The 21,919-nt window shown below is 40.3% G+C and overlaps 1 protein-coding gene across 2 annotated transcripts in view; it reads left to right on the top strand.

Annotated features, from left to right (window-relative positions):
• LOC129095824 (rho GTPase-activating protein 42) overlaps positions 1-21,919 on the top strand; it is a 57,859-nt gene that overhangs the window by 11,403 nt on the left and 24,537 nt on the right. For both annotated transcript variants that reach the window (XM_054604409.1, XM_054604401.1), the window contains exons 2-3: positions 5,685-5,780; positions 8,744-8,805. In XM_054604409.1, the coding sequence (XP_054460384.1) occupies positions 5,685-5,780; positions 8,744-8,805 (158 nt within the window). The remainder of the gene's footprint in view (positions 1-5,684; positions 5,781-8,743; positions 8,806-21,919) is intronic.

Below are 21,919 nucleotides of genomic sequence, written 5' to 3'. Positions count from 1 at the left end.
GACCAAACAGTCCTCTGGCAGCAGAGGGTCTTTTCCTGCATTATTTCCACAAACTGCAGTGTGTCACACTGATCGGTCCTTTACTGCTTGCCTAAGGTTAAAAAATAAATAAGCTGTTCATTTATCTTCCTTTATACCGATTCCGTTCCAATTTATCTTTGCTGCCCGGTCTTGTGATCATTTAAACTGAGTCGGTTTCTTTTTAACTGCTTGAGCAATACTTTCAGCAGTAACCACTAACGAGCAGAGGGCCAAAATAATTTGTGGTGGTTCCCAAATTTCATAAATTATGCATATGGATAGAAAATAAACACAAAAAAAATTTGTGCAAGGTCCTTCTTGAGCGTTGCTCTAATTAAAATACGGTACATATTTACTCAGGCATATGTTCAAATTGAGGTACAGCATCAACAGGGTGTAAGACAGCCTCATCATTCAGGCAACCTATTTCCTTAAGCTGTGCTGGTGTACGCTACGTCTCAAATCATACACAGTACTTATTTAGACTGTTTAGGCGCGTTCATTTAAAGTGAAGATGCAAAAGGAAACCAACATTAGATAGATATTTATAAAGTTATTAAACTGTTAATATATGTATTCAACAGGCACAACAAGCTCTGTTTTCTCTCTCTTCCTTCCAAAAACATAATATAAAGACGGCAAAAGCAAGCAGCATGCAACCACAGGATGCTGCAGCAAAAAACAGTGCGCTTGACTGAGCGTGTTGATAATGCACATTATCTTAGTTCATCAGTTTTCTTGCTACTCCAAGTGAAGCGAGTCAATAAACTAGCCAACGCTTGTGGGTCCTGTAGTCTTTTGTTATTCAGCAATAGAGATCCAAAGTTCTGTCCCACTTCTGCTCCAGCAGCTGTCACAGCCCAATGGGAGCTGTAGCTGTGGAATGCTAATGCTAAATGCTAAAATGATCAATATTTTCCTTTTGTTGAAGTGATACAGTGCTCAGCATGTACCACCAAGTACAATAGCAGAAACCATATGAATGTTTCTTTTTCTGCAATAAAATGTTTTTCACGTAACAAATGGAGCCAAACATTAAGCTCAAATGTTAAAGGTTGTCTTTGCACCAAGACTGTCATCTAAAAAAAAACTCTTGAAACCTTAGGTTTGTCTAGATGGGATGACATTTACTGCTGTGTAGTGTTTACTGATGCACACTGGATGTAATGAATGAAATGCAAAGGAGGAAAATTAATCTAAGAGCGTCAGTCACCACAGTAAATAATCTGTAGCGTGGTTGATGGTCCTGAAACATAAAAAAAACAACTTTATGAAATCGTATTCACAGCACTGCAGCACTGTCTCTCTCTCCTTCTTCAGTCTCTTGGCTCGACTCTTTAAGAGTCGGGAAGCAGAGACATAGCCTGACTGTACTTTTACTGTAATTAAACAAAGAGAAATGCTGTTTTATGAATGAAGAGGGTCACGAGTTGAATCAGCAGAGCGACCTTGCGAGTGTTTCAGATTGTAATTTCAGAACAAAAAAACTCCCACACACTGTCTTCTTCACTTGCATATAGGTATATTCAGTCACAACGTCTCGGTACGTAGACCTTCATCAGGTTACTTTTTGATTGTAATTTCAGAAATATGTATTTGTTCAAAGAAGAACTCTTGTTATATTAATATAGTGCCATAATGTATACTCTGCTATATATATATATATATATATATATACACAAAAAATAAAAATGGTGGTTAGTTTAGGCACAAAATCTGACTGATCTAGACTGACAAGCTGAGCAAGTGTCAGTAAGAAAACACCAGAGCGAAAAGAACAGTAGGAGAAGGTAGTTAAGCTCTCTAAAGGTTCCTTTAGCTTCTTTATGAACAGTCAGCAGCCCACAGTGTGTGTACTTCACAAATAGTTACCAGCATGCACCAGGTCCGGTTTTATCTACCTCATGCCACTGCCCAGACAAGGGCCTTTTTTGGGGGGTAAAATGTCCCTGGAACTAAATTTAGACGCAATGAGTTCCTCAAAATGTTTCTAGTCTGTGGGGAAAGTATACAAAATGGCTAAATCAAAATACATTTGATTTAAATCAGGAACTATCTGATTGAAGAATAAGTAAACAAGATCAGTTCACTAGATTTGAACGTCTGGTAATCAACGGTTTGAGATACTGCTGTGCTATGCAAACATAGCCAGACTTGATATTGGCTACTGTTACTTAAGAATTATCACAAAGAAAGCAAAGACCAGACGATCATGTTGATTTTATTATATGTTTTTAAGGTTTACTAGATCCCTTGGATTTTTGGTGGCTATCCAACTCATTCAGTTGACTGTAACAATAGCTTTGTTTTCTGAGGTTTTGGCCCGCCTGAACGTCACAGCTAAAAGATCATCCATTATTGATGGCCCCGCGAGCATATCCAGACAACTGCAGCAAGCTATTGATTTCAAATCAGCAGCCTATGAGTCAAAGCAGGAATGATAGGACCACATGACTGGCACAATACTTCTTGTGGAAAAAGTTCCACTCAGGGCAGACAACGTTTACAAGTGGTCAGACGCGCTCATTCAATATGGTGCAGATGTCTTTAAGAGCCTTTCAATCTGTGGTCTCATTGAGTAAATCTTGTTATTCTGTTCCAAGCAGTGATTAAAATACACTGAGATACAATATAACAATGCTTACTCTTTGGTAAAGAAAAAAGATACCCACTGACAATTCTCACATGATTCTTTTTCATCAGGCTTTACAAGCAATTTATGTTCCTGTGGAGATGAGAGCATTGATTTCTGTGGGCTTTTAAGGCCGGTTTGTACTCCGGGATGCCTGTTAGATAAACTGTTGTTGTCACAGTAGGAGCCGTATAGGTTTCACCACCAAATCCATTATGGACTTAGACAAGACACTGGAAATTTGAAGGATTGTCATTTTATACCTTTTAACTTTCAGCCGTCATTTATTGCAGGTAATACAGATTATCAGTAATTATGGATACTCAATTTTTATTAGTTAAACAAATCTAATGTTTGGTTGGGTACTACCAATAACATAACTGCTTTTATTTTGACAGAATGTCACACTCCTTCCTGAAGGAGCTCAAGCATCGGCTCTTACATGTATAATATCAAGATATGAAGCACATACAGAGGATGAAAAGCCTCTGTGACTGTATATCCATACAGTAATTACAGTTACAAACAGTATGCAATATGCAGGGTATATTACTGTGTGAATTTTCTTACTTTGCAGGCAGGAATCTTTTAAGTTTTTTTATATAAATGAAGCCATAACTGTCGGTGAGAAAAGAGAAAAGGAGAAGAGCAATTAATGAGGCACTGGATGTGAGACAAATGTGTACATATCAAGCCGTGTGGGCTCAAAACTAAAATGTCAGAGCATTTCAGAACCTCCCTTTTGCGTTTAATTATAAATTCCGCTGATTTGTGAAATGTTAAAAGCCTCCATTATGTGCTGAAGCTCCAACCCACTCTTTTTAAAGTACTTGTAAACATAGGTTACCTTCACCTAAGCAAGAACATACTTACAGCGCTGCCACAGCAGACCCACACACTCACCTTTATGTAAACGAGGTATGAAACAAATTGAAATCAGTTGCATAATAAAAAAATAAAATAAAATCAGAAGTGATTTATGCACTGGGTCAGCTATTCACGGGTCAGCACGGCAGTTACTTCGCCTCTCGGGTTAGAAAGCAGCTGAATTGCTTTTCACCCCAACATGTTTGATTCTTTTGTAAATCAGATCCAGATCATTGGCTGTCAACATGATTGTCACATTTATGAGTCCTATTTAAAAGGTGCTAGATTCAGTATCCAGAGCATTAATACAGCAGCAAACAACTATTAGCTATGTTAAGATAAGAGACTAATGTCTACCTGAGCAGAGAATGAAGTCGCTCTTCCACTGTGTTTGTGGTTATTTGAGCTTATCTGTTCTTTGTTGACATAGACTGGACGGCCTTGTAGTGCATGTTAGTGCATGTTAGTGCATGTTAGTGCATGTAGCTCACGGCCGCCGCTCTGTGCTGTGCTCAAACGGCGGTTACCGCTGATACCGAGTTCCACCCCACGACGTTCACTCACAAGTGTAGGGCCCACCCTCCAGTTCCCCCTCAAACTTATTTTCGACTTTAGTTGAGCCTATACACAGAGTTATTTCAGAGAGGTGAACTCTTAAACCCTGGAAATCAGCAGTTATGCCTTGATGTTGGCTAATTGGGGAGTTTAAGTTTTTGATACTCCACATAAACTTTCGAAAAATGTTTGAAAAAGAGAGACAATTAGCGTTTCAACTCATCTATATGAAAGAAAAAGAGTAGTTATCTCAATTAGACGATGTTTAATCTGAGAAAAAATGTAAATATTGGTCACGGTGAGGTGCCTGACATTTACTGTTTGTCGTTTTTAAGTCCGTAGATAATAGAGAAGTGAAGCGGGTTTTTTTTTTCTCAGTGGGTGGTCAGGGTTCAGGAAATGAAAACCAGCTCATTATCTTTTTGTTTTTTAATGCAAGCGCATTTGGGGTTGTTCGTCCAAAATTTTGCACTAACAATGATAAACTGATCAGATTTTGGTGGTCAAAGTCACTGTGACCTCACATAATGAGATTTAGGCCACAACTCAAGAAGTCATATACTTATTATGACAATTTCACAAAAATGTCATAATGATGAAGTGATAACATTTTGGACAGACATGGATGTAAACTGCAACTTGACAGGTTAGCAGAGGCATACAACCACAACTACAAACACTGAACAGGTGATCTTGGTCAATTCTGACTTATTGTTGATAAATCAAAGGAACAAAACTATAAACTCTGCAAGAGAAGTCAACTTTAACTCCCAGGGATCCAACCCCAGGATGAAAGCAGAGGTTGAGCTTTGTATAGAACCTGTTTTACATTTAACAGCTTGAATTGATTCTCTTTCTGATGTTGGGTGGTATTTGAATACATTCAGCAACTATGGTGCTGTGATTTCTTTCCTGTTCACCACATTGAGGCTTTGTGAATTTACGTGGACTGATTTGCACCTTTAATTAGCTTCTTCTCCTGTGCTGCTCTTTAATTATCTAGTGTTATTTAAAGTCATTAAAAGTTAACTGTCAAATGCAAATTTACTATTGGGGAAAATACTTAGAGCGAAGAGATATCAATTCTTTCCACTGACATCACCAGCGAATGTTTAGATAAAAGCAGGACTCACTCAAAAGCTGGAATGCAAAAAAGTTGACACTTTATCACAACTTAAATCCTGGAGGGCAATAAATTATGGTTGTATATCAAGCAAAGAGAGTATCCAAAAGTTTTTAATCCTCTGTGTACTGTATCAGCTCAACTGGGCTCAGATGTCAGCATTATGATCAATGGACAAGCAATAAAGTAAATTTAAAAGATATTGCAGCGACTCACAGAACTCCTGTTGTATGAATGTCATTGGGCATGGAATTGGACAGTCAGCAGATCATAGAAGTGCATTATTTCGCTCTGCTGCTCCCTGGAGTTGTCAAGCCAATACTCTTCTTAAGTTTCACTATGTTGTTGCTGTAGTTATTGTAATATTGAGCCTGGATGTTCTACTTTCTTTTCCTAAACACCCTGCTGCCACTTTTGATCCACATCTTCAGTGATTCATTTGTGCAATGTTTTATTGTGACGCTCAAAACCCTCTTGACTTTCCAGATCTTTCTGCTGCCGTCCAGAAGTTCTCCCAGTCCCTGCAGGAGTTCCAGTTTGAGTGCATTGGGGATGCAGAGACGGATGACGAGGTGAACATTGGTAAGCTCAGTTTGGCCAGAAGGACTGGTCCCTCTTTTTTTCCCCGTCTTTTATCTTCCTCCCTCTCTGCTCTTCCCAATTAGTCAGATTGTCACCTCAACCAGAACCCTGTCTTTCACTTCCATAAGGATTCTCTTAGGAGATACTTGAACGCCATTGGCTGTAGTGCTGACAGGTATCTCAAGAGCTAATGTCCTCTGGCTACGGACCAAGTGCTCATGATATGCCGTTATTATATTTGAGCAGTTTAATATCAGTAAAAGAAGTAAATGGAAAAAAGACAGAGCTTTATCAGACATTGGGAGCTGTTTTCAGACATCAAGCATACTACTGCAAATTCTTGGAATGGGATTTGGCTATTGTGTATAGATCTTAAAGTTGTCTGTGATGCATGCATAATTGATACTATTGATTTGCTCGTAATGCTTCCCTTGTATCTTTTCAAGCCTATGCAAGATCATAGGGACTAATTGTGATCAGTGTCAGAGATTAATGGAGGTGCGAGCCTCCTAGCCTCCAACAGGAATATGAAAGCAGCTGTGCAGAGGGCCTCTTTGGCTCTAATGGGCAGGACTCCCAGTCTGGACTCCTCTCCCTCTTCTTTTTTTTTTTTTTTTTTTTTTTTTTTTTTTGCACTGCTCATTATCCCCAGCTTGAGTCCTTAGCTCCGCGGCGCTGGAGAATGCTGAATTACTGTCCATCTGTGAGGGCGAGACTGGATATCGACTGTAATGTTCATCTGAATGCGTAATGAATAGTCCTGCTTTCCTTCTTTCCTCCCTAAGCTGAAGAGGCTGGATGATGGACAGGGGGGTGCAGCAGACCAATTATGCTTATTGGAAAAATCCACTCCCAAATCCAAGCCTCATTAGAATCAAGCACGCTTTAATTTGAGACAACGCATCCCGTCCCCGGCCCTCGATCAAGAGCGCCGTCGCTCTCACGTTGAACTGTGGATATTTTAGCTGCCCACCTGTTCTGTAGATGGACCGGCTCAGTATTTACAGTGCAAACCCCTGGCACAATTAGAAGCCAGTGGTTTGGCTGTGCCTGTGGCTCTAACAACAGAGACATGCCCATCTGTTTGGAAGCATTTTGTTGACTGTGTAGCACAGACACCTTAAATTCACTTGGGAGGACTTGAATAAAGCATGCTGCGGATGCAACATTGGCACAAAAATGTAATTGAAAGTGTGAAACAACACTAAACACCAAGTAATATTCTGCAATATCTTTAGATGATTGCATTCACAGCACACAAACTTATTGCTTACATGCAAGAATAACACACTTAGCGCAATCACGGGGCAAGAAATTGTAGAGAAATTCAATAAAGAGAAATGATCTCCTCACACTCAAAGCTACACTGCTGTGTTCTCTCATCATCTCAAAGAGAAGGCCGTGATTACTGTTTGAGGCAAAAAAAAGAAACAATCAATCTAGTCATCAATGACAGTGAGCTGTCTGTCTGACATAGCTGGACCCTTGCGTGAATGCCAGCCGTGATCTTGATGCAGTATTGGTACAGATCACTTTGATGCTCCCAACTTCCCCACACAACAGCGAGCTCCTGTACGGCGCTGCCAGATGTGTTCACCTGACCTTTTATTGATTTCGCTCCACGACTTCCTGCAGTGACATTCACATTCCTCGCCAGTTATCCAGGAATCAATGGGGCCAAAAGATTGATGTGGCTATAGAAATTTAGATTTTTAGAAAAGTTACATGCCCTTCTCTCAGAAGGTCAATCCTTTAGTCTCCAAGAGTAGGATGTGGTATAGATCTAAAAAGTTAAATATCAAGCAGAAAGGCATGAAATCCATGAAATTGATCTCAAGAAAAATCCTATAATGTGCAGAAAAGGCTGTACATGTACAGTAAATGTATGTCTATATTTTTTTATTATTTATCTTGAGGTGGTATTTCCTTCAGTGATTCATCAGTTCTACTGCCTTCCCTCCATTTACCAGTGAATGATATGCAAGCCGTAACCTCACTTTGACTCCCATTTCCTTTCTTCTGAGTCTAATCTTGTCCCATCAACGGCTCCAGCTGTGCCCTTTACCCCCTGAGAGGTTTGTGCTGTTGATAAAGGAGCTAGTGGCGTTAATAGGAGGCCAGCCTGCCTGCAGGATCACCGGCACAAAATCATTGCTCCCTGGTCTTTTTAAAAGCTTTGGTGTGTAAATGGACCGAAATGTCTAAGATGATGCATGGCTCCCCGTGCCAGGCCGTCTCGGCCGATAATGATGTTACAGTGTTTGGCAAGCGAGGCAGCTCGGCCGCCGTTAAATGGCCGGACATGTGGAGACACGGGCTGACACAGGGGCCGACCAACAGAGGCCGACCAACAGAGGCCACACTGTATCTGGCCCTCCATTTAATGAAGGTGTGAAGCTATCAGGGCACAATTCTCCGGCAGATAAGTCTCAATACGCAGCATTCATCTGGCCCCTCAGAACATAATATAAGCCACTGAAGTACTGTACAGCCCAGATGGCGTGAACACATCTCGGCCACATCAGTCACTTCTGCATGGTGACAGAATATTGTAAAGCCTGGCAGGGGGAAGAAAATAAAGAGACGCAATCAGTAGGTTCCATTCAATTTGAAGTGTCGTTTTTTACCGCAAGTCCTGGTTTTAAATTGGACAGCTGCATGATTTTATTGGGTTCTAAAATGTGCTGCAACCAACGCTCCGAAGCTGCAGTGTAAATAAACATTTTTAGCACCATGCTACAGTGCTTGTGGGGTGCCAGGGACATCTGATGTTTTAACGACTGAGCCACTGTGTTAAAATGTTTCATCATTTGAATATAACAACACAGTGCATCACCGTGCACTCCCTTTAAAATGTGAACATATTGTGCAGGCTTGCATCATACACGCTGATGCATTTATTGACCAAACCTGCAGTATTTCACATTTACTATGGTATGAATGATGTTTCTTTTGTATTTCAGCCCAGTCATTCAAAGAGTTCTCCCAGCTGTTGACCACTGTTGAAGAGGAAAGAAGACGCTTGGTAAGAATACACATTTCTTTATATTATAGAAGTTTTAGTCAGGTTATAAAATAAAAGAGAGGAAGAGCACTTGCTTGTCTGGCTTTAACACTCTTCGATGGGAAGAATGTTGACAGAACTTGGTTAGTGCTGTTATATGTGTATTAAGTTGGACAGGGGTGAAGTAGAGGCATGTGGAGAAAAGAATGGATTCTGCAGGCTGCTACCTCCCATTTCCCCCCCGTAAACCAATGTAGACAGAGCCCCTGGATTCTGATCATTTCTCTGCACACCAGTCCGTCACCTTATTCAGCTGTGGAAAAACAATGAAGTTGGAATTACCCCGAAACTCCTCAAAGTGATACAAAGTCGCAGTAGCAGGAACTGAAAGAGAAAAACAGGTAGAGAATGCACACAGCACTGCGGAACATGCAACGCCTTGTACTTCATTGATCTACCTGAACACTGCGATAAGTTTCCTGTTTATTTCCCTTTGTTTACTTTTTCCAGTGTAATTTAGGCTTTTCCGGCTTCATAGTTGACTGCACGACATTCTTTGCTTCATCACTGTGTTGCTCTTGTTTGTGCAGAAAGGAACCTGGGGCCTGCACTTAGCATTTATTTTGCAAAAAGAGACGTTTCAGAGGCTGGTGCATTTTAAGAGAAATGCCTCAAGGCAGGAATTACCTGAGTCCACACACTTCAGCCATGCATCTGATTTACCAAGTCTTATATGCAAATGAGATCAGCTGCAGGTTTTCAGTCATAGGTTTTTATAACAACCCAAGACATTTTCATTAGGACTCTGCTCTCCGTGAAGGAGCAGACTTTTAAAAGCCACCTTTTTTTCAGTGTTATTCCAAATTAGTTTGGAATAACACTTTAACTGGGGAGCACAGTTTGAGCTTCGGAGGACAAACACAATTTAGTTTAAGCTAGTTCTAAGAACATGACAGTATTGTCATTTAACCCACTAAAGCTCTCACACTGTGCATACTTTCCACATGGATGTTCAGGTATACTGTACCTCTGCTTGACTGTACATTGCTAAAACATAGGTTCGTCCTATTGATGTTAATATAAAGACTTAAATTCATGTTGCTAAATGTGACCCTGTCCTTCCTGACATTCAAAGTGCATCTACATTTCACGATGGAAACAGTTGCCCTTTGAAGATGTGGGTCACTTCGTGCAGACCATGTAGCTATATGGAATATCATGTCATCCTAATCAATTTGACAAGCGTAACGGCACCATTCATCAATTCATATGGCCTATTTTTTTTTTTTTTTACCAAAGCACTGATCCTTGTAAATGATTTTTTATTGCTGTAGATGATGTGTAGACCGTGACACCCCTGTCGGTCTGAAATAGCAATATTTTGGCTAAATTAGCAATTATGCAGAGCTTGAAAATATTTTCTCAAGGGAGGAGAAGAAAACAACTTTCCAACAAACTCAGTGTGACACAGGACTGGTTGGCTCTCACACGGCGTCTCAAACTAGGCGCTGGCATATGGTGGTAACTCTGTCTCTCTGGTGCAGCGCTGGTCATCTGATGGGTGTTGAGGATGATCAGGGCAGATTTGTGCACAGCGAGGTTGCGATATTTTTAAAACAGCTTTTTTTGGAGTGCATGTCACAAGGGGGTGGCGTGCTGTGCATATTTTGGGGTCAGGAATCTAGATTCCACAAAAAAAGGGAAAACTGCTTTACAGCTTGATGTGTTTACGCCATTTGTATGTGCAGAAACACAGAAAAAAAAGGCAAAAACATATTAGTTTGAAGGGTTTTTTTGTGAAAAGCATCTAATTGCTAAGAAACCAAAACAAATCAAGATGACAAGCAACGACAGAAATTAAATGACACCACATCTGAAAAAAATCTGCGATTGCAATGTAATGGCAATCACTTGCAGCGATGACTAGACACAGAGCCTATAGGAGGCGGTACTTCAATCAACTGTGATAGATTTAATAAGGAATATTCATAGCACCCACACCCCCCCATACTTCATCCCTCTGTACTTGCTTGAAAGGCGTCCTCTTTGCATCATCTCCTTTCTCTTCACCCTAGCAGTCTTCAGTCTCATCAGATCACAGGAATACGCAACAAACGGCACTCTGATCCCTGCACTCTGAGCTCCTGGTTGATTGTAATGTTGGCAATGCAGGAAGAAAAGCTTATTCTCCACCTGCACATTTTTCTTAATCTCCTGGGAAGCAAGTGTCAGCAATGTTACTAAAGTCATATGTAAACGTTGTATTTTTATAAATCCCCATGATGTGAAAAACGGCTTTTTGATATAGTTTTCCAAGAAGATTATACTGAGGTGGAGCACATTTCGAAGTGAAAGCAACCTTGTTTTTTCATTTACTGCTCCTGCATATGAACTTTAAGCTGCTAATGACTCACCTCACTTGGTGGTGTAAAACTGTGGTTGACACTGCTTTTTATGATACTGTAGATACTGTGCTCCTTTTCACAGGAAAAGGCTGAGCATACCAAGTTCAGTGATTATTGGGCAGGTTGCCAGGACCGTGTCTTACTTCAAGCTTATTTGTATGTCTCAATTACATTCACAGTTTTCACTACAATGCCACCTTGGCATAAATTGAGCTCCATCATTAATAATTAAAAACAATTTTATGTAGTCTAGGCCAAATAAATGTAGGTTCAGCATAAAAACTTGAATTATTTTCCTTATTGGACACCAGCAACTCTATCCAGATAACCAGCTCTGTCCTGCTGTATTTGATCAAGATTAACATTTGACCGACTTTGGACAAACCTTCATAATTTCCCAGATTCCCCACTGAAAAACATACAAGAAATCATTTTCCAAAATATGCATTCGGTCCACTGCGCTACAGCTAAATTAGCGGAAGTAGCTATAAAGAATGCTAACCTCATTTTTTATTTGCTAGGACTTCTTTCTCTTATATAGTTTGATTCCAAGGCCTGCTATTATTCTTTTTTAACCCTTCACCCTATGTATGACATTAACTTCAATGTGAATAAACGGTTTTGAAATACTGAAATGGATTCTTGGTAATGAACATCAAGTTATTTATATATATATATATATATATATATATATATATATATATATATTGGAAATAAAGCTCTTCATATGCCTCCAGATTGAATCCACATGTTGAGTATTTACTTAAAGGGGAACACCCCCAAAATGAGAGATTGAAATATTTTATTTCCATGCACGGAGAATGTTAAATCCATATTTTTGAAAATGATCTACTCTCTCTCAAGGCCACAAACCAGAGACGTCAGTCTCAAACCTGCAATTTCATCAAGTTTAAAATCTGGAGTTGCTCAAAAGACAAAGAATGGGAAACTGAATGTTTGTTTTCTTCTTTACCCAAATGAGCTTTATTCTATAGTGGCGTTGTTAGTTTTAAGTTGTAAAAAGTTGTAAAGAAAATGTTCCTATATACTCAGAACATTCCCCTGGTTGCTGTCTGTGTCATCTCTCCCAATTCATTGTCTATAGAGCAGTTCCACACTTTAAACTTGATGACATCAAACATTTGAGTTTTAGCACTCAGGTTTTGTTCTTGGGAGAGAGTTGTTCATGTAAACTTATGTTTTTGGGCTGTCTTAGACCGGATCATCATATTCTATAGCGTACATGATGCTATTGAGTTTTACTATGTGTCCGATTACAAACACATCCACTGTGCTTTGCAAAGACTCAGCAGCGACCTTCTTAACTACAGTCTACATACCCTGTCATTTCAAAATATCCTTGAACTGTGATAAACAGCTTGTATAAATCTTGTTTACTGAGTGAGATCCAGATTTGTCAGGTCCTCCTAAATATTTTTTCTTCTTTTTCATTATGCAAAAGATTGAACAAAGCCATCATAAAGTGGCAAACTCAAATGGCCCCAGTTGGTTAGACCAGCAGCCATAGAGAAGGGAGTAAGTTAAATGCTCAAATAAAAAGTAAATAATGTCAAATGTGTCTTTTAATCATACCTATTTGTAGAATGAATGCAAAGGCAATGCAGTAGTTATCATAAAGTAGCCATAAACCCATTGTGAGCATATTATATTCTGCTCCCCGGTCGTTAAATCACTGTTCCACGAACCAAACATTCAACCTCTTTTAAAGTGTAAAGGCCAGGATAATAGCCCATTTTATGCTATCAAATATATAACTGATATATTGTTCCACAGCTGTTCAATAATTCATCATTTAACTACAAAAGCCATGTCGTTGGCAACAAACGAATTGTTTAGACCCCATGAGGAACAAAAGAATATAGCAGGATCTGTGGAGATAAGTTTTGCTTTCATGACTTTCATTCATGTGTTTCACAAACATGTCAGCACGCTATTCATTACATTTGATAAAAATGCAGTGAAGCTCAGCGAAGCCACAGCAGAGAATAGAGAAGTCACAATGGAACGTTTGTTAAGACTTATGTTGACGTTTAGTTTGAGGGGGAATAGTAGTTCTACTGGGAAATTCTGATTTTTAAGTGGTTTCTGTACTGGTTTCTGACAACTGTATCAGTGTAAGATATTATGGCTTTTCAAAACAGCAGACCGTGTATCTCACATTGAGCTATATGAAGCGACAAAAGCAGGGATGAAAGCTTTCTAACTACAATGTAGAGACGTGTGATTGTCAGGTAGAAATGTGCCAAACGCGCATATGCAGCTGTCTGTCATTGGCTCAAATATTGTTCAGTGTCAAGCTATGAAAGACGAAAAAGCTTATTTGTCAGAGCGCCTGAACACCTTTTATTTCATGATAAACGGTTCACTGTCACATGAGAGAGCACACAGAGGAAATTCCTGAAATGTTTCCCAGATCGGCGCCTTCATAGTGTGCGCATCTGGTTGGGGCGAGGCAGGCAGGGAAAGCGCAGATGACCAGAAGGTTTCATTCTGGTTTTTATCGCATTTGAAAGCGGTCGGACTGCCGAAACTCAATTAGCACATCTCAAACCGACACATGTTCGCCAAATGCATGAAATCCGTCTCAACAGGGGGAGGGATACTATCCGCGAAACATGAAATATTGTGAATTATACTAGATGAGACTCGACTTTCTGCTATACTTTAACTGCAATGGCTCCCAGATGGTGCTTCTATTCGTAAGGTTTGTAGCTGCTAAGAGATCACAGCAGATACTTGTCACCGTCACGCTGAATGGGTCTGAAATAAAACCCAGATTCCAGGCCCCATCACGCTTACTCCATTTCTACCATTACACCATTTCACGTCTGCATAGAATCTACACACTAAAAATGGAAGGTCACAGACTGATAAGAGTCACTGATAGGCAGACATTTTTCAAAGCAGATGGAGAGGAAACCTGTGTGTCTCACATGGGGCCTCCTGTCTTTGTGGAATGTTGACTAGCATACTGTATATAAGGTGCCTCTGCTGCATTGGGATAGATTCTCACCAATAGCCCAATTTCTGTTGGCCTTGTGAAGCATGAAGCGCTTTATTGTCTGTTGGTTTGGCAGGCGGCCAGGCCTGAAATCTTTTTTTGCTTGGGCACTTTGCGATAGGCTCACCAGCTACCAGAGTGTGTTATTCCACGGGAAGGCTTCCCAAATTCTATCTTAAAAATAAAAAAATAATTTCTGCTATAATTCCCTTGCTGATAAGCCTTTCAGCAGCATAAAAAAGGAGTGAAAGTGGTTCAAGTTCTGCATGGCTTGAGAAGGTTCAGCACTGCTGAGCTTGGATGGCATTTAGGAGTGGAAGGGCAGTGCCCTGATGTTTTAGCTTTTGGACGGTCATATCCCCCTGGGAGGAAGCCTTTTATGGCTGCAGTGGAAAACAGATAGGGTTTTCCTGTTGTTGTTGTTGTTGTTGTTGTTGTTGTTGATGTTTTTTTGTTTTTTTGTGAAAGGTAGAAATAAATCAGGTTTGCCTTTTTTTATGTCTCAACCTCATTTAATCCATATACTGTCATGTCAATCTGACTTGTGAACAACCACAATAAATTGTATTCATTTTAATAAACGGTAATGTGCTTTAAGATAAAGTTGTTATGGAATTACATAAAAACATAAATAAACAAAATTACATTTTAACAAATAGTACATTTTAAAATGTACTATTTGGTTAGATAATGTATATAAGAGTTAGATAATGTATTCTGGAATGGTGAGAGCTGGTTTGTGCCTTTTTATTATGCCCTCTGCTGCTCTTGTAATGTGAGCTGTATTTCAGTGAAAGAGTGTTAGCATAGTTTTTTTTCACGCTGTGTTGAGAGCACAGTGTTTCACACAGAGAAAGCTAGTCCTTATTGCAAGTTCAAAAATTATCCCTGAAAGTGAACCTGACTCTTATTAGTTGCTCAAGTCATGTAATGCAGATGGTGAAAAAGTTAAGACATAGTTTGTGTTCAATGCACTCTCAGCTAATATCGTCTTTCTTTAGCACAATTTAAATTAGATAAAAAGCATCACAAACTCTCTGCTTTGCTGAGCAATCGCTCACATCTTAAAACAATATTTAACAAGCAGTAGCATCTTCATTTCCCTCTCAGTAATATGTGCAAGATGCATCTTGTAATTATGTCCCCCATTTCCTCCTCTTCTGTGAGATAAACAACAAAATCCCCTCACAGTCCCTTAGGTGCTGGTTTGCTGCGCGGCGTTGCATTTATTTCCCAAGTTGAGAGTTTTCCTTTCGTTTACATTTTCTTCGATGGCCTTTAAACGCGTTCAATTATACATCATTTGTCTCTGCCGCGGAACTGAAACCCAGTGGTGTGAAGTGCGTATCTGCTGCGGTTTTTTCTCTGGATTTAACAGTAGACCAACTCCGCTCTGTGGGTAACTTGTGTGCCGGTCTGTGAACTGTGAGGAATGTCCTGTTGACCCTGAAACAACAGTGTGAAAGAAAGGCAGCCATTGTTCTTAGAAACATCCTTGGTGGCTTGTTTAATCAAACTCAGAGAAGTATTTGGAGCTGGAAAGGTATCAAACCTTTGTGCGATCCACCGCACATCCAAAATAAAACACGATATCACTGTGTATATCATTACTCGCCCTGAACATAGACATACGCAAACTGAAAGTCAAAACCTGAAATTTAACCAGAATCTTGTTTTCACACACAGTATATTGTATTTAAACTGTGATAACAGAGAGAAGAATTGTTGGCTGGCATGCAAGATTTAAACAGAAAGTCAGTCTTACAATACGTGAACTAATGTAACCTTTATGTTGTTTAGGAAAAAGACCAGATGTTTCTTTACATGTAATGTGATTCAAGAAATTACATTTAGGGTTTGCAATGGCAATTGAGGGTCTCGATTTTTTTTTTTGATAGCAGCTTAGCGAAGGGTAGAGAAACTGATTTTAACTATTTATCCAATCTAAGTCATTTATAATTCTCACCTTATTTCAATCAACAAAGAATCTGTTTAAACAGAGGCATATTCAGGCAAAGAACAAAAAGTCTTACAGACATTGGCCAACCCCAGTTAGTTCAACAAAACAAGCCGGTGGATTCCAGGTTTAGATCATCAGATCACACATTGGCAAACAAGGAAAACAAACCAGACAGGAGCCGATTAACGTCACTGTTTTAAAGCCTGTTCACGCTGTGCCGCAGTGATTCCTTTTTTCTCTCACTGCACTCCATGTCTTTATGCTTTCTGCTTGTTTCGTGTCACTTCAGTCGAGCAAGGTCACAGATTAGTCTGGTGGAAAGCGCACTCTCTCTCCTGATGTAAACAGTCGGTCTGAAGACGGATGTTTCTTGGAAAGTGTGGAGGAGCAAAGAAGGCGTTTAGACAAGTCACTAAAAGAGCTGTTTGCTGACATGATGTATTCCCCACTGGTCATCTCCGCTAATGAGGAACTGGATCCAACAGAGCCAGGCGACCCTCTTTTTTTAATCTCCAGATACATCAACCTGAAGGTTCACAGGGCATTCATCAATTAATACATGAAATATGGTGCTTAAATATCTGTTACTTCAGATGACAAATTATCCCGCTCACCCAGGGTTCTTGGTAAACTCCTCCTCTGCCAGCTTTACGTCAACTTCCTGACAGCTAGCTACATTTTTTAGGATCCAATTGAAAACAAATTGTATGACGTCAGTTGGGTCGGTGTTGTGAATGTTTAGTTTGGGTGCACTGGGACTGCAGCATGGGGACAGCTGTACTTTTCTCCAAACATAATCTTGGCCCACTCACACAGCTGACTGACAGCAAAGCTTCCTGTTTTGACACACAGGTATCAGGAGTGAATAATAGCACTATTTTTAAGTTTCTGTCACATTCCCCCCGCTGGGTTCATGTGATGTGTTTCAAGCATTTTCTGTTCGGAATAATAACAGTCTCACTATTAGACGACAAGAATGTGAACTGCTTTTTTGGCCATGTGTAAAATACAGATACAGAGGATTAAATACAGTTGGCTGGGATCCCCCCAGGGATCAAGCAAATAGTGTGGACTCGTAGCTGGAGAGATGCCTGTTTTCTTCCAGGCCACTGCCGAGGTGCCCTTGAGCAAGGAGAAGCTGCCCATTAATGCAACAGCTCAATTTGACTGGGTGCTTTGCTGCGCACAAAAGAAAGTTTAAATGTGTTGTAAAGCGTTGCAAAAAGTGGCGATCGGTCCTCTGAATACAACGGCCCTTCATTTGGAGAAAGCAGATAAACACACACAGACAAGCAGCCTACAGCAGTCTCGAAAATTCTGCTATCAAAAAAGCATTACAATACATCACAGGCAACCAAACTGTACTCAGAGCAAACAACAGAAAATCCTCATGGGACCCACGAACCAGCTCCTGTCTCCATTTCAGGGGCTGCCTCATATACTTTCTTAACAGCTGACTCTCGGATGAAATGTTCGGGGCAAATGTGTCACATCTACTCTCACACTGCGACTCTGTCTGCACAAGGTTTGTTTTTCTTTCATAGCTCATAAAAAGTTAGGGGAGGCTGACTTTATCTATTTTTTTCCAGCTTGCTGCAGGTGCCAGGGCTGGACCAGATAAAGATTAAGCTCTGCAATGAGATTGTTACCCGCTGCCACACACACACACACACACACACACACACACACACACACACACACACACACACACACACACACACACACACACACACACACACAAACACAGTACTCCAAAACAATCTGCAAACAGAAGTGACTGAGACACACTATAGCGTTCCCTCTTTTGATAAAGGTCACACCGTCAGCATTAAATGGGAGGTGGAGATGATGAGGACAATAATGTTTATAGTGCATTTAATACATTCATTAGGTTGTGGGGGCTTTGCTCACACCTCCTTTAATGAGTTAGGCTAATTCCTTTTGGTTGCCGCTGCTGTCATTGTGATTATTGGTGCGAGTGATGCCGATACTTTTATTTGTCATTAGCTGTAATACGACTCACAAAGAAAGAAGTGCAGATGTCCGGCACTCAGACTCTTTGCACAGAAGGAAAACACACCCGTGTTATTCCACTCTGAAGCTCTACCAGCTGCACTTATTAACATTCCCCGGCTACACTGGGTCTCACAGCTGGATCTTACACTTAATAAATCCATATTATTGTTCATTCAAATCAGCTGCATATCAATGTCAAAGTCTTTATTTGATCGTTCACATGGGACAGCTAAGGTGAGGACCTCATGGGAATCCATTCTGAGAACGAAGGCCACATTTAGTGTTCTTAATTAAAGAAGTATTTATCACCTGGAGATGCCTTCATTGGGTCTCAATATTCTTGATGAATCAAAAACAGATGGACAGAATTACATAACTGGTGCTTTTACTTTTGTAAGTAAACTTACAATATATTCTACTTGTGGTTTTTCTACTGTTCCAAAATCAATAGCTTGTTGACAACATCAGACTTGGGGCACGGTCAAACTTTGGTGAATATTTGCTTTCCGTTCACTTCCGTTCTTTGGCTGAATTCAATCGACATTAGGCGTTACGGCAAAAAAAACAGTCCTCCCATTTATATGGGTAGAGTGTTTAGGCTGCGACAGGGGGGCTCACAAGGGAAGCCACAAAGAAGAAAGAAAACGTCACGCTGCGGTGGCCAGTCACATAACCTGCCATCACACTAGAAGACAGCCATGGGAAGAAGAGCTGCATGAATGACTGAAACACAATGGAGGGTGATCTTATGTTTCAAGTGTAGTCACTCAATTTGGCCTTGTGTGCCAGTCTAAACCACACTTTTTTGATAGGCCTCACATCCTGTTTAAATGTAAATGTGTGTCTATGCTGACAGACAATCCGTTAAAAGAACCTGCATACTAGCAGCACCGTCTACACAAATGGGCTGTTTAAAAGTGTCAGTCACACATCCTGTGCTAATCGTCCCAATGCCTGATTTAATGTTTAATCAGAAGCGAATAAACATTCGCTTCCGATGGCAAAGCAAATTGGCATCTTCGCGTAGCTTGGAGTTCCACTTCGGTGAGTTTTGACGGTCAAAGTTGCAGCCTTAACCAATAGCAGATATGTGTGTGGTTGACCCCACCTGGCGCTGCCCACAATCAGAACAAATATCACCTCAGCTTATATTTGTCTTTGCAGAGGCTCAATATTGGTGTTTTGTCACCTCTTGACTCCTCACCACCTCATTTACCCACTCTACTTGTCAAAAACAACAGACACCAACAATAAACGATTCTATGATATGGTTGTTTCTATTAATTTATCATAAACGTGGTTGGTTGTGCTAAGTTTGCTGCACAAAGAGAATAATGGGATATATTCAATCATAACAACATTTGTTCATGTTATTCAAAATTAGCTGATACTCAAATGTCATAGTTGGCAGATTTTAGATGTAAAACAAAGACCTATTTCCAGAGCTCTCTACTCTGCCTCGATCCACGTTTGCTCGGATATTGCATGTGAGAGTGAAATTGCCGAACAACAATAAAAAAAGAAGAAATCAAAAAGTGCTTTTTCATTTGAATGCAGCATGGTGACCGAGCAGGCTTTTATGATGCCTCTTCAACCAGCAAAATATAGCAGGTGTGTGTGTGGGTGTGTGGGTGTGGGTGTGTGTGGGTGTGGGTGTGTGGGTGGGTATTCATATATAAAGAGATTCAGTTGATTTGCAGTGAGGCAGCAGGGCTTTAGGTGCATTAAGCTGGCTTTTCATTGTGAGGACATTGTCAAAACGGAACGGGCAAAAAGCCTATAAAAGTTATTTACTACCCAGTTATAGACTTACATACTGTAACCATTGAGGCAGAGCCGCTCACAGTTAAATGGTACGATGATTATAACCTATAGGCGTATAAGGACGGAATTGCACAAACAACCCCTGGAATGAATCTGACATGTACAACCTTACAGTTTATTCACTGAAAGCCATTTCAATAGATCTGAAACACAATATGCATGTATAATGTAAACAATTCAAAAACACAAAACATGATTCTGTCCAGAAAATGTGTCCTCGCAGCGCTTTGTGAGCCAATGAAGTGATGAACTGATGAGTTCTACACTCGCAAGAGCTCACCTGGGCGATGGTTATCTGTAGGCTTCTCTGCGAGGGAAATGTGAAGAGATATTGTTCACAGAATGTACTGGATGTGTTGGCAATGCTGGGAAAAAAAGGTTTAAAGTGGCCCTATTATGCTTTTCCACTATTCCCTCTTCTTTGGTGTCTTATATATTTTTTTACATGTAAATGGTCCGTAGAGTGTAAAACCAAAGTACACGCCTAAAAGGAGTTACCCTCCGCCTCAGAAGTTCCTGAGCTGTCTGAAACGGCTCGATTTAATTCTCTCCTTCACTTCCGTAACTTTATGAGGTCACAATGTTACGGATGTCACGTAAAGCTCCTTCCAGCTAGTTTGGCCCTCAAACAACAAAAGAGAGAGACGGAGCTGAAGCTCCGGAGGAAGAGTTTTTGAAATGTGAAACGTTGACCAATCACAACAGAGCGGGCTAGCTGACCAATCAGAGCAGACTTTACTTTCTGGAGGGAGGAGCAAGCGCTACAACGGAGCATTTCAAAGAGAGGGTGAGAAGAGGTGCTGCAGGACAGCCAGGATGAGAAAAACAAGACGGATTATGAGCATTAACGCATGTAAACATGTTGTGACTGTAATTTGAGATAAGAATATGCACCCAGAAAATAGCACAATAGGGCCTGTTTAATACTCTAGCAGTGCATTTCCCATCGATGGACGGAGGCAGAGAAGACTAGTTGTGTTACCAAACTGTTTAGAATAGATATTCACATTCAACCAAATTCTAAGGATATCAAAGGCAAATTCCAATTGGCACACTTTTCACGATTCAATTTGATCTGGCCTTGGTGGCATCCTGGTCTGTCTCCGCAAATTAACCTCAGAGCGACACTTGATATTTGGAGGGGTAAAAGCAGGAGCAAGGGGAATGTAGCACATTGACATTCCTCCCCCTATCTGGGATTGAAATTGCTTAGCGCTATTGCATCCTTTCAAGCATCACACTGTGCTCGCTCATATGGATTAAATCCTGTTTAGAGAGGCTGTTGCTGAGGGCGTTCGGCACAATGCCAGCTTGAAATGATCCATTGAGTCTTGAATAAGTCGGCCTCTTTCAATATACATTTCTGAATCGGCTTATTGGAAATTAAGTGATCTGAAATCTTGAGCCTCTTAAATCTTGACAGCTGACTGCACTGTCTTTTGTGTAAAATTCTGCATCGGTTTGGAGATGATGTGCACTAATTGCCCCATCCAGCACTCTACTGTTAATTCATTTAAAATTAACAATTTAAAGTTAGCCTGATCGTCCAACATCAAAATGTTGTGCATTCAGATTTCAGGTATCGGTAACATTCTGAAATAATTTAACTTACTGGCTTTCATTCAATTCTAAATATTAGATCATAATCCCACAAGCTTTCAGTGCTGTATATTTAATAGGCCTGTCCATTGAACAGATAATGAAAAAGTACGGCGTGGTATTGGAAATCTACATTTAAAGCACAGTTATGCTGCAGGCTCAATTAGACTGAAAGCATGGGAGATAAGACGGAGGAAATTACATTATCAGACTGGCAGAAAAGTATAATTCTTGCTGTTGACACAGTAGATAACATGATGACTTTGACATGACGGGGGGATTATACCAGCTAGATTTGATGACCGTCAA

This window comes from Anoplopoma fimbria, chromosome 1, assembly GCF_027596085.1.
Source record: "Anoplopoma fimbria isolate UVic2021 breed Golden Eagle Sablefish chromosome 1, Afim_UVic_2022, whole genome shotgun sequence".
Taxonomy (NCBI): Eukaryota; Metazoa; Chordata; class Actinopteri; order Perciformes; family Anoplopomatidae; genus Anoplopoma; species Anoplopoma fimbria.
The sequence above is the reverse complement of the archived record's forward strand: the minus strand, read 5'-3'. Positions and strand labels throughout refer to the sequence as shown.